Raw genomic sequence first — 12,838 nt, 5'->3', positions numbered from 1 at the left:
GGGCTCGCGGTTGGTCGTTCCGTTAAGGTTGCCGCGAGCGTTGCGTGGCCGGGGGGCGCAGCACTAGCGCGGCGAGGGATACGAGGGCACCGCGGATACGATCGTGTACATACAATTCGCGTATCCTGCTCCAAGATGCACTTTGACGTCGTGAGGTACGTATGCCCGCATGCACTATCGCGAGCGCAAGGCAGACTTGGGGCTTCACGAGTCGCTGTGACGGTGTTCGCGTGCGGATTGCTGGTGCGCAAGAGTTTTATTCGGGGTTTTGGTAAGGACTGAGCACCGCATTCGTCTGATCAAAGCAGATGCACGGTAGCAACCGTCCGAGATGAGGACGCTGAGCAATCGCATTTGCGCTGGTGTTGCGTGGACAGTTATGCAGGCCCACGTTGGCAGGTCCACCGCACTGCAGATAGCTCGGCCTTGGTAAACATGCCAAACTGTGCGAAACGTAAACAGTCCTGCACGTTCCTTGGAATATTTACAGTAAATTTCCTCATCCCAAGACCTGCACACGCCACCTAGTACACCCAATACCGATTTCTCCACATCACACTGTGCAATTCCCATCCCAGCACCTACCTAGATAGTCGACGGCATCCCGTCTTCTGCCCATGGAAAAGACCTGATCGTGGAGTCGACTGTGAACCTGTGACATGCATCCCATCCAGTGGCCATCACCTGGTTCATCTTGTGATTGATGTCGGCGTTTGCTTGTCTCTTGGATTCATGGTAGTTCAGCAGACCTCTTGGTGTTTTGAGAATGAGGAGATGAGGTTGTTGGATATCTGTATTCCAGAGTTGTACTGGATATCTGCACTGCGGTTTTGAATTGGAAAGTAGTGTTCGATATTCGTGTGCCGATTCGAGTTGGTGGTTTGGGTTGGTGGTTTGTGTGGTTGTGGTGTTGATGCACACTTCTCCCCCAGAATTGTTAGTTGCGACTCTTGTGCCTAGTCTCGGCTGCTGGAGTCCATTCATCTTATTGTTTGCCCACAATGATAGATTCTTTGCCAAACATACGACGCTTCCTTCTTGAAATACGTGTTGGACTGCCCAATTTCTCTGGTCTTGCTGTCTTTGGTGTGGCTGTGAACGCGTGCCGGGTTTCTGAAGCCAGCAACAAGCCTTGGGCACGTCTTGATTGCCGATGTTTCCCAATGTTGTCGTATGTCGTGTTAGGGGTTTATGTGGTGTCCAAGGTGTTGCCAGTCATGTATCGGTACCTAGGTACCTAAGTTTTGATGATTTCCTAGGTGTGTTGAAGGGTTGTGTGGTCGTTGCGAATCATGCTCCCGGGGTTTTCTCCATCAACATACCGGTATGTCAAGAGTAACACTGGCTAATTGGTCCTTTTCCGTTGGTTTGGGGTGACATTGGGCTACGGCCGATGTGTGTGTGCACGGTCTCTACATGCTTCTACTGCATTTGTCGTCAGACATTACGACTTAGATAAAGAGCACCCGATTCTGGTTGTACATGGCAAGGTATTGCTGTATGCCCCGGAAGAGCCCAATCGCTATAAAGTAGATCAAGTCCCATTTCAGTCGTCGCATGCCAGATTTCCAAAGTCCGTCTCCAAATCGGAGAAATCCCCATCTTCGATATTGCAACATGCCCCGCAAAATACGAGCGCTTCCTCATCACCCACATGCTCCCCGGCGGCGTGAATCCACGCCACCAATGCCTCCGCCGTCGGTCGCGCTTGCGGCTCCAACACTAGCATCTTCAGCACCCACACCAGCACTGCATTGTCCACAAGCGCTCCTCTGATCCTCAACTCCTCCACAAACTCCGCGAGCGCTCCAAAATTCGTCCGCACAAATTTCTGCTGTGTCCCGTGTGTCTCAAAGAATTCGTCCACGGCGCCCAAACTCATACCTTTCAACACCGCCAGCATTTCCAGAAAGACGACGCCAAGACTCCAGATATCGGATCCGGTGTTACGCGGCTCATGCTGCGCGACTTCTGGCGCACAGTAGCGGGCCGTGAGCCCGTTCAGCGCGCCGTCTGTAGTGCTGCCACTTGCGTCGCTGAAGTCTAGTGACAGACCAAAGTCGGCGAACAGCACAGTGCCGTAATCGATGAGAATATTGGTGGGCTTGATATCTTTGTGGCGAATTTTGTGCTCGTGCAGGTAGGCGAGGGCGGAGACGAGGCAGCCGAAGAAGGAGCGCAATTCTGTGTAGTACGAGGTGGTGGCTTTGAGGAGATAGGTGCCTAGATGCATCTCCGCGACTGGGAGCATCAGAAAGCCGATGTACTTTGGGTCTGTATAGCTGCCGATTAGTCCGACAATATGGTGGTGGTGCTGGAGGCGCTTTAGGATTTCGATTTCATCGATCAATTGACGCATGTGCTCTTTTCTGGGTCCGCGGAAAATAGCGCTCCTGAGGACACGTTTGCGCGCGTATTCCTTATGGCTGATTGTGCTGGTAATTCTGTCTACCAACCCAAACGCTCCGTTGCCTAGAATGTTGGTAGATTTGAAGGGAAGAGGCTCGCCCTGATCGAAGTGACAGTGTTGTCCTTTCTCTACGCAGGCTGACTTTGACAGCACCAGGTGTTGGACACTAACGAAAGCTAATCGAGAGCTTTGAGGAAGGACTCCTGGGAGACTGCGTTCTGTAGCCGGTAGCCAGTAATCAGAAAACCCTACATGGAGGAGATCATTGAAGCTGCATAGTTGGTCAATGATTCGAAGTACTGTATATGTCCTTGGGGATTTGCTCCATTGTGGATAAACTCCTTTTAACAGATTCGATATCTGACCGATATCTTGATCAGAATAAGCATCACTGTCGGCATCTCGGTTGAGAAAGAATTTGCCCAATTGCTCGCCTGACGAGCCATGGGTCGGGGCCAACGGTGCAGAATCCTCAATCTTGGATAGATCAACACCGTCCGTGTACGGGACGTCTTGCTGCAGTTGCGCGGATGTATCAAGAGGAGTTCCATTGTTGTTGGCGTCCTCCAGTTGAGTGACAGCGTGACGCAGCCAGTCAAAACTGAGAATAGTCTGTTCGTGATTTTCTCCAAAAGTCTTCTTGTATCCTTCAGCAGCTTTCCTGAACATTGATTCAGCCTGACTGTACATCTTCAGTTCGAAAAGCGTGCGACCCAGCCAAAACTCATCGGAGAGTTTGCCTTCGACATGCTCTCTCTGACTTGATTCGAGCGCTTTACTTGTCTGGTGCAACACCTCTTCAGCCTCAATGTACCTTCCTTGTTCAAACAGTGCGCATCCTAGCCAGCGCAAGGTGTTGAGTGTATACTCATGTTTGTTACCAAACATTGCTTCCCAGGTTCCCGATGTTTGTTGAAATAACTCCCCAGCCTCATTGTAACATTTCAGTTTAATCAGTGTGCGTCCTAGCCAGTGCAAGTTGTCGAGTGTAGACTTATGTTTGACCCCAAACAATTCTTGATATCCCTCGGCTGCGTGTTGAAACACCTCCTTGGCCTCAGTGTAACTTTTCAGTTCAAACAGTGTGCATCCTAAAAGGTTCAAATTCTTGACTGTGCACTTGTGCTTGATCCCAAGCAATCTTTCAAATCCTTTGGCCGTCTGTTGAAACACTTTCCTAGCCTTGTCGTATTCTCGTTGATCGTAAAAAATCTCCGCTTGGAGCTGCTTGCTATCGAGCGTGGTTCGGTGGTTATTTCCTAGTGTCTTTCCGCGATACGTGACTACTTCTTGCAGTAGCTGGGATGCCTCATCATTCTTGGATTGCTTGTGGAGCGCTGCTCCCAACAAGCTTTTGGTGGTAAACATGAGCGATAAATTGTATCCATGAGGTTCCCTTCGTAAGCAAACAATAGCTTGTCGAAACCGTTTTTCAGCCTTGACGTAATTACCCTCTTGATGAAGCTGCCTCCCTTCACGGCGGAGATCGCGATAGACTATTTCCCCTCTTGACCACGGCCTCATGTTCTCGCTGTGAAGTCGTATCTGGATTTACGGACAAAACGCCAGGGTGCAGACGGCATGAGAAAGTGAAGCAGTGCAGGCTGATGCTGAGCGCCGAGGACAGAAGCGAGGCTCGCCCGATCGGGCAGCGACAACTCAGCTTGCAGGCTGGTGCGGGGTAGTCCTGCGCAGGCAAGGCTGAGCAACAGATACTAGGTAGCGCAGTAACGATATGCTACAAACAGAGAGAGACGTTTAGCCTGCGATGTAGCCACAGTGTTTCTAGTTAACGGCATACACAGTGTGATGATGCGAGATAATTTACCACCCGAACATCGGAAAAATTAAGTAGAAGCAGTGCATGTCAAGTACTCCTTGTTCGAGATCTTCGGCTGAAAAGTTAGGCCACAAGGCTGAGGCTTAGCCGCACCTTGAGGGCTGCACAGGCTGACATGGTGTGGGTCTGAAGTGAAGCATAGATGGGTAGCAACAAGGTTTGCGCAATCACAACTTATATGTCATTGTATATGATGCAGTATCTCAGGACTCATTCTCTAGAAATTGTAGTCACCGCCAGAATGTTGAGCCAAGACGTCGAGCTCTATCCGCACGCCACTGCGACACCACCCGTCCCACGCGCGACTTGCACGCCAAGAGCCTGCACAGCCTTGATAAGATGCGCAGTCATGTTTCCTAAGCTTAGAACACTATTAAATGCATTGCCAAGCTGCAAAACCTCCACAATGCGTAGCCGCCCAAGTGCCTACCAACCGCCCAACCATTCCACCACCACACGCCCACACCAGATCTACAGCCACAGCCACTAACCCACAACCACAGACTCAGACTCCACTTAGACCGTTCATAACTCCTCTCGCGCACCGCCACTAGCCTAGATTTCGTAACCGCCCATATCAGTCATATGAGTCCCCCCCCCCGAAACGTCCCACAGCACCCAGATACCCAACTTCAGAGCAAACCGTCAACCAAGAACCCTGATCCACAACAGACAGCAACGCGCATGATGACACCGCCGCGATCTAAAAAAACCAGCACTGCGATCTTAATAGCTCCAGCACAGCAGAACGCTAGACTCACCACCATGACTCGAGACCTAATACTACCTAGAAGACGCAAGACATAACATCACACAATGCATAAAAGCACTCAAACCATACCTCCCGTCTCCAAGCCATCCACCCTCAAGCCCTCAATCCCGCAATCCTCAAACCTCAAACCCTAAGCCTCAAGTTCTGGCTCCCATCCCTGATCTCGGACCCTTCACCCCTCGATCCCAGACCCCAGTACCGCTCAAGTCCACACTGGCAGACCGCAAAACCCCAGGACCTTGAAATCCGCAGGACCGCAAACCCGCGAAAGCGTGATAACCAAAAACTCAAATTCCAGACTGCCCGGAACCCAAGCGCCGCCACACATCCCACACGCGGATTCCTCGACCGCACTACTTCCACCGCGCACGTAATGCACTCTCCGCACCCTCCCCCCTGAACCGCAGAAACGCAGAAACGCAGAAACAATGCAAAATCAGTGTTGGCACGCCTGGAGAACTCCCAACGACTTGACTGCCTCCCAACGACTCGACTACATCCCAACGACTTGACGCGAGCGAGGAGACTTAGGTAGAGGGGGGAGACCAAGGGTTAGACCGATGGGGGAGACTAGCTCGCGGCCAACCTATTTTCAATGCGCACACGCTAGACGCCAGACACCAGATGCCAGATACCAGACGCCAGAAACCAGATGCCAAATACCAGACGCCAGACGTCAGACCAGACGCTAAACACTAGACGCCAGACTCCATACCAGACGCGGAACATACACCCCCCTCCCCCCTCCTCCTCCTCCTCACACGACAACAGGAAAGAGAGAAATGAATGAGAGAGAGAGAGCGAGAGCGAGAGCGAGGCAAGAGAGAGGAAAGGAAGAGAACAAAGAGAGAGAGGGGCTGGATCCTGGTGGCGCGTCTGGTGGAAGACTAGTCCCGCTGTGCTACGCCACGCGGAGGGCTGGGAGGCGGGATGGGTGGGTGGGAGGATGCGGTGGAAGGATGCGGTTGCGACGTGTGGTTGAGAGGTGTGGTCCAGAGAAAAGGAGCGAAGGGACGGGGGGCGAGGGGAGGCAGGAAGGGAAGAAGGAGTGAAAAAGAAGGAGGGATGGCAAGAAGACCCTCGAGGTTCGAAAAGCCTCCCCGAAAAAACATCTCCAAAGCACAAAACACCAGGCCCGAGAAAACCCACACAACGACCCACGAACCGCACCGCAGCTAGCGCAAGAAACCAGTGGACAATGCAAGAGAAGTCGATAATATTACAAACCCACCCCGCTCAGCTCTTAGTCCTGCTATAAACACCACCGCCACCAAGACGACCCGCCCCAGACTACTTGGAGTCGTGTCTCGACCAGTCCTCTCAAGTAGAGACAAGCGTGAATACAATCCCCTTTCAAACCCCCCTTTCAAACCCCGCAAAAGTCCCCCGTATTCCCTCCTCGCTCCCCCTGTCCACCCCCGGACCCAACCACCCAACCGCCCAACCGCCCAGACAAAGGAAACAACCCCCCTCAGCTCAACGACAAGTAACGCAACGCAACCCCCCCTCGCAACGCCGGCGATGCAGGAAACAGGATAAATGTGGTATCGTGCAATATCTAAGGGAACAGAAGAGATGGAAGGGCAGAACGAACGGGGGAGTGTGTGTGTAGTGCGCCCGCTCGTGGAGTATGTCGAATGTGGAATGTGGAATGTGGAATGTAGATGGAGTGGTAGATGTATGTAATCTGTAATGGAAGGTAGTGTGAAATGTGGGGGTATGTATGAGATGGTGTGGAAGTATGTGAGGTACCGGTGGTATGTGATATGGTTGTCGGTGTGTGTGATGATTCGGTTGTAGTATGTGATGGTGGGTAAGTATGTGTGTGATAGTATGCACAAAACAGCGTTGTGCGCGTGTGCAATGGTAAGCGTGGGTGTTTGTGATAGCGGCTGTTGATGTGGGTATGCGTGATGTGTTGTGAGTATCCGAGAGTGTGTGTGACATCACCGCTTCTCAAGCCACTTCGCAAAGCGGCCCTTGTCGCCCGCGCCCGTGGCCTCGAGATGCGTGCTCCTCTCATAGAGCTCCTATTCAGCGTCAGCGTACCATCTCCACTCACACCACTCAAAATTACTTACATCATCGTCCTTGGAGATCTTGACATCCAGAATCAGATTCCGCACCTCCTCGCACTTGTGCCACGCGGGATACGGCGTCCCCTGCGCGCGCTGAATGCCCACCACCACATCGCCCATGATATCGAACTTGCGCCAGTTGATCCTCTCCTTACCCACCACGCCCCCGGGCGGCGCCTCCTTGGCATCGCGCGCGCCAGCCGCAGCGCCGAACACACTCGTGCCGGGGTGTGGGGTGAAGCTGGGGGCGGCGGGGCGCGTGCCGACAAAGGTCGCGGAGCCCTCGGACGCGGAGACCAGGTCGCGGCGGTACAGCGGGATGTAGGGGATGCGCTCGGCGGAGGAGTTGTCCCAGGCGAGGCGGTAGGCCCAGTGGGACTTGAGCGGGCCCATAAGAATATCAAGTTTGAGGAAGTCGTGGTTGACGGCCTGGGGGACGAGGTCGCGGGTGGCGATGAGGCGGTGGACGGCGGTGCCCTTGACGCCGGCGATGACGGCGCCGAGGCAGTTGTAGTTGTTGAGTTTGCGGACTTGGCGCGCGATGCGCATCCACTTCTCCAGCATCAGGGCGCGGTGCTTGGGCTTGTCGCGCAGCAGGATGTAGTTGGTGACGAGGAAGGCGATGTGGTTGAAGTGCGCGGTCATGCGCGTGACGTTTTCGAGCTGGCGGCATTGCTTGCGGGCTTCGGTGGAGAGCGAGACGTGGCGCACGAGGTCGCGCGGCCGCACTGACGAGAACATGATCCAGTCCATGCGGGTCAGCTCTTTGGCGATGACCTGGTCGTCACAGGCCATCAGCTGGTGCCAGTGGGCTTTGCTCAGGGGTTTGAGAGGGCTGGGCTCGAGCTGGCGGGCAAGCCGCTCGTTTCGCTCGACCTGTGTCACGAGCGTGAGGGAGGACCCGAGCGACCCGTTCATCGACTTGGAGCGGGTTGTCGTGCTGCTGCGGGCGACGGACAGACTGTCAGAGCCCATCGACATGTGGCCGATGGCGCGTGTGAAGGCGTCGTCTTCAGACTCCTCATCCAAGACTGTGTTGTAGAAGGCGGGCAGCTGCTCGCTCTGAGCGCGCAGGCGGTCACTACACGCCCAATCGGTGTCGTCGTCCTCGGCCACCATCTCAAGATCGCGGGTGATCTCCATGGCCGCGACGGAAAACTCGCGGTTGGCGGATATGGTGGAGGCGAACTTGCGCATCAGCTTGCGGGTTGTGGGGTATGCAAAGTCGCCCGGGTAGTAGGCGACCCACTGGTGCAGCACGGCGAGGTAGCGCAGCTGTGCAATGACGCGGATCATGGGCATGTCCTTGTTCTTGGCCAGCTGCTCGAAGCGGCGCAGGATGCCCTCGAGCAGCTGGCCCGGGGTCCCGAAGCGGCGGTACAGGGCGAGGAAGACGGCGACGAACTTGGTGTCGTTCTTGGACATGGGCTGGGCCAGGAGGCGGTCGACCAGCTGGTCAAAGGTGTAGCCGTTCTCGTCCGACGGCTGCATGGTCATGATGCTGCGTGCCGTGTCGGAGCCGTCGGCCGAGTCATCCGAGTCGTAGGCCGGGGACTCCTCGTTGAAGAAGGTTTTGTTGACATGGCTCGGCTTGTAGCGATGGCCACGGGCGCCAAGCGAGCCCTTGCGGGAGTACTGGGAGGAAATTTCTGAGGTGGCCCGCTCGTGCTTCTTCGCCCACAGTTCCTTCTGGGTCATGGACAGGACAGCCGAGGAGTTTGCGCGGCGGCGGGACGAGGCCTGCGACCGGGGACGTCGGGCCGAGATGGCGGCCCTGATGATGACGGACAGACACAGACGGTGGGTTTCGGGCGAGGCCTCGGCGGTGGAGAAGACGCTGACGTCGCCAAGGAACGACTTGGCCTTTTGCTCGACCACGGCCGGGTCGACTTCGCGGTGGGCAGGGTGCTGGTCGCACTTGCAGGCGGCCAGCACGAACGGCAGGTGCGAGCGGGCCAGGATGTTGAGCATCTCGGGCACTCGGGCCAGGCTGCCCTCGCTGGTGACGTCGTACAGGGTCACAGCGCCGTCGATGCGCGGGGTGGCCATGTCGTGGATGGTCTCGGGCCACTTGACGTGGTGGCGGTCGCCAATCTGCACGTCGTTGAAGGACATTTCGAGGAAGCGCACGAGGTAGGGGGCGCCGTCGATGGTCCACTTGCGGGTGCAGGCGGCGGCGGCGGTCGCGTCGGGCAGGCCGAGGGCGCGGCGGATAAAGGTCGACTTGCCGGCGCCGCGCGCGCCCAGCACGGCGAAGGTCAGGTCCTGCAGGACGGGCGCGTCATCGCTCTCGGGCGACTGGTCGGGCGGGCCGTCGCCGTCGCGCGGCTGGCGGTGGGCGGCGTGGGTGGGGCTCAGCGGGCCCTCGGTGTCGGACGAGCTGTCGACATCGACATCGCTGTCGGCGGGCTCCTCGGCGGTGCTACCGACGGCCTGCGGGAAGTGGTAGCGCTGGAAGAAGGCGTCGTCGGCAATCTCGTCGCCGTCCTGGGCCTCGTACGCGCGCTCGGGCGGCACCATGGGGGCCGAGTGCGCGCGCGACTTCAGCCCTGGACGCGGGGGGGCTCCTGGAATCGCCGCCTGCAGCGACTGCGTCTTCTCTCCGCGGCGGGTGGCCGGCGCCATGGCGCGCACTGGATTGCGATGGCGGGGCACGCCCTGGGTCGCGATGGCGGTGGGCGATGGCGGGCGCGCGAGGTTCGCAGCGGTTCGCGACAGTTCGCAGTGGTTCGCAGGACTCGCAGGGTTCGCAGGGTTCGCAATGGTTCGCAGCACACGCGGGTCGCAGCAGTGCGCGGGCAGTGGGTCGCGGGCGCGGCCTCAGCGGGCAATGAGGCGGGCGACGAGGCGGACGAGGGCGTGAGACGGCCGCCCAGGCAGAGTTGCAGGCGCGCAGCTGCGGGACATTGGCGTGGGCGGGCTCTGGCGCGGATCGTTCGCGGCCGTTGCGGCGTTCACGGGCGGGGCGCGGGGCTGCACGGCGTCGGGGGCACGCAGCGAGGATGCGCCTGTCGTCACTCGGGGGCGCGTCGCTCGGGGTCGCGGTCGCAGGAGTGAAGCGGCTCGCCCAGCTGTCGCGCCCACGTCGAGCTGCTCTCCCGCGGGGCGAGCGCTAACGCACGCTTGAACCTTCGCAGCGCCGCCGCGCGTCTGTGCGCCGTGGGGCGTTGCTTCACCTCCGCCATGGGCCCAGCAGGGATGCGACGAGGTGATTCGGTGCATTGGGACGCGAGCAGCACAAACACAGATGGACACTCCCAGTCGGTCCGATCCCCTGAGACGAACCACGCTCGCATTGAGCCGACGCTGGTCAAGCAGCCTGCGCGCTTCGATCAGCGCCTCGATCGGCATCTACACTGCTACAGCTTCGCGCCGTGCGCCCTGAGATCGCCGCGTGTGATCTCGCTGAGCCTCCTGCGCCCGAGATTGGCAAGGCTCGAGTCGGTGTCCGCCAGCAGACACTGCAGCACGTGCCGCACGCCCTCCTCCCCGCCCATCGCCAGCCCGTACACATACGGCCGTCCCACCAGCACCGCCTTCGCCCCCAGCGCAATCGCCTTCAGCACGTCAGACCCCGTCCGGATCCCGCTGTCGAACAGCACCGTCAGCCCAGACCCCGTGACCTTCTCGTCGGCCCCGATCTCCGCCAGCGCGTCCAGCGACGCAATCGCCCCGTCCAGCTGCCGCCCCCCGTGGTTCGACACGATGATGCCGTCCATGCCGTGCTCGATGGCCCGGTGCGCGTCCTCGACCGTCTGAATCCCCTGTCCAAGTCAGTAAATGTAATATCGATGGTCAATCTGCGCCCACCTTCAGCACAATCGGCCCACTCCACAGCCGCCTGAGCGTCTGCAGATCGCTCCAGTCGCGATAATTGCCCGAGGCCACCAGACTCGTGAAGAACAGCGCCTTGGGAATCACACGCGCGTGGCTCAGCACCTTGGCCGCGCCAAACACGCTGCCCGGCCGCCGCACCACGCCCCACAGCTCCGCCAGCTTCTGCCCCGCCGTCCGCGTGTCCGCCGCCTGCTGCGCCGCCCACAGCCGCTGGAACTCCGGGTCTGAGAACCCCACCGCGCACCCCTGGCCCCAGATGAACGGCAGATACGCCTCGTCCAGGTCCTGCGGCCGCCACCCGATCTGGAACGTGTCCAGCGTGACCACCAGCACGCTGAACCCGTTATCCTTCGCGCGCTGCAGCAGCGACGCCGTGAACGACTCCGCCGCCGGCTTCGGCCAGTACAGCTGGAACCAGCGGTCGCCATCCCCGTTCGCCGCGGCGACTTGCTCGATACTGCGCGTCGCCGCCGTCGATAGAATCATCGGCACCCCCACCGCCCGCGCCGCCCGCGCCGTCGCCTCCTCCGCCTCCGCGTGCACAATCTCCTGCACCCCGATCGGCGCCACCAGCAGCGGACTATTATACGTCTTCCCGAACAACTCGACCGCCATGCTGCGCCGCGTCGCCTGCACCAGCATGCTGGGCCGCAGCCGGAAGCGGTCGAACGCGGCGCGGTTGGCCGCGTGCGTGGCCTCGCTGCTGGCGGCGCCGAACACGTAGAGGAAGTTGGCCAGCGGGATCGCGGCGCGCGCCGCGTTCTCCCATTCCTGCGGCTTGGTGGAGTATTGAGGTTTGCGCAGCCCCGCGTAGATGGCGCGCTGGAATTGCACGTACGCGTCGGGGTCGGGCTCGTAGTGCTGCGCCGCCGTGACAGATTTATCGGCCATAGCTAGCTAGTCTGTGTGATCCGGAACCTCGTGCTTCAAAGCCGTGCGCTGGTGCGGTAGTCCTGTGATACAGTAGTCTTGCGGATCGCCAGGTAAGTGGTGTTTGTCGCCAGCACCTGTCAGAAGGCGAGGCGTGTAGTCGCCCGCCGATCCTGATCCCGAAAGGCGGGGACGCGAGCCGAGGCTCACTGCGTCGGAACTGCGTTCCGCTGCCGCCAGCCGGAAACGTGTTTAGTCGGCGCCCTAACGTCGACGTCGTGGCTTGTGGATTGTGACGTCTGATGGTGTACTGGCCTTAAAATTGTAGTTTTTGTGTGAGTGTGTGATGATTTTGCTGTCGGTGGCTTGAGGAGAGTAGTCGTAATTCGTCACTCTTGTATAGGTCAAGTAGCATGCTACTGTAAAGGGTACGAGTGTCTTGCGCCCCAAGGACCGAGAAACCCATACGCGACGCAGACGCTGCCTGTGCCGCCGCCAGCATCGCCTGCACGGCGAGTAACACATTCCGTGGCAATCTAGCGCTGGGGCAGAGCCCGAATGTAGGATACTGCGTGTGCGAACTCTGTGCTTGGAGTACAGAGACGCACACAACCAAGTGCTGATGCTTGTAAGGGGCGGTGCTGGTGCAATGCTGTGCAGCGCTGGTGGAGATATCCGTGGCGTTGAGCCAACCCCAAACCCGCGTCCCCCGGCACTTCGAGGGAGATAAGACCGGTGGGTAGGCGATGCGAAGGGATGACCACGGTTGTTAACTGTGGAGTAGTCAAATCATATGTTCTCAAACTTCTTTCCCGAAACATCTAGGTTGTAGGGGTCCTAAAGCATTTGCTTGATTGTGCTGCTGGGGTGGATATTGGTAACTGGTTCTTGTGTGACGGCGATTGTGTCGTTGCTGTGCGTTCCAGTCGATGATCTGTTTGGAGGCACTTCGCATCTCGTTTCTCATGATCGGAGTGAGGGATTGCTGCATAGCCTTGAAGTGCTCGTCTGAGTGCTCGCGCAGGCTACGG

The 12,838-nt window shown here is 58.2% G+C and overlaps 3 protein-coding genes across 3 annotated transcripts; all 3 read right to left on the bottom strand.

The window, feature by feature from the left end:
- Window positions 1-1,463: 1,463 nt before the first annotated feature.
- C7974DRAFT_400126 (kinase-like domain-containing protein) lies at window positions 1,464-4,227 on the bottom strand. Its single transcript, XM_046142474.1, has one exon. It carries the CDS (start codon window positions 3,932-3,934, stop codon window positions 1,547-1,549), a length of 2,388 nt encoding a protein of 795 aa, XP_045993750.1. The 5' UTR covers window positions 3,935-4,227; the 3' UTR covers window positions 1,464-1,546.
- Window positions 4,228-6,968: 2,741 nt separating this feature from the next.
- Window positions 6,969-9,725, bottom strand: C7974DRAFT_317219 (ras guanine nucleotide exchange factor domain-containing protein; the record flags this gene model as incomplete). Its single annotated transcript, XM_046138591.1, has 2 exons — window positions 6,969-7,052; window positions 7,104-9,725. The coding sequence occupies 2 exons, from the start codon at window positions 9,723-9,725 to the stop codon at window positions 6,969-6,971; spliced, it is 2,706 nt and encodes a 901-aa protein (XP_045993749.1).
- Window positions 9,726-10,459: 734 nt separating this feature from the next.
- On the bottom strand, window positions 10,460-11,828 carry C7974DRAFT_318088 (FMN-dependent alpha-hydroxy acid dehydrogenase-like protein; the record flags this gene model as incomplete). The annotated part of the gene is made up of 2 exons (XM_046138632.1): window positions 10,460-10,864; window positions 10,911-11,828. 2 exons carry the CDS (start codon window positions 11,826-11,828, stop codon window positions 10,460-10,462), a joined length of 1,323 nt encoding a protein of 440 aa, XP_045993748.1.
- Between the last annotated feature and the right edge of the window lie 1,010 nt (window positions 11,829-12,838).

Source organism: Boeremia exigua (genome assembly GCF_020726555.1).
Source record: "Boeremia exigua strain MPI-SDFR-AT-0100 chromosome Unknown C7974scaffold_10, whole genome shotgun sequence".
NCBI lineage: Eukaryota > Fungi > Ascomycota > Dothideomycetes > Pleosporales > Didymellaceae > Boeremia > Boeremia exigua.
This window is presented reverse-complemented; position numbering and strand designations above follow the sequence as displayed.

Bases quoted from the DNA above. Each gene is read 5' to 3' on its own strand.
- C7974DRAFT_400126 (XM_046142474.1), bottom strand. From the start codon at position 3,934: ATGAGGCCGTGGTCAAGAGGGGAAATAGTCTATCGCGATCTCCGCCGT.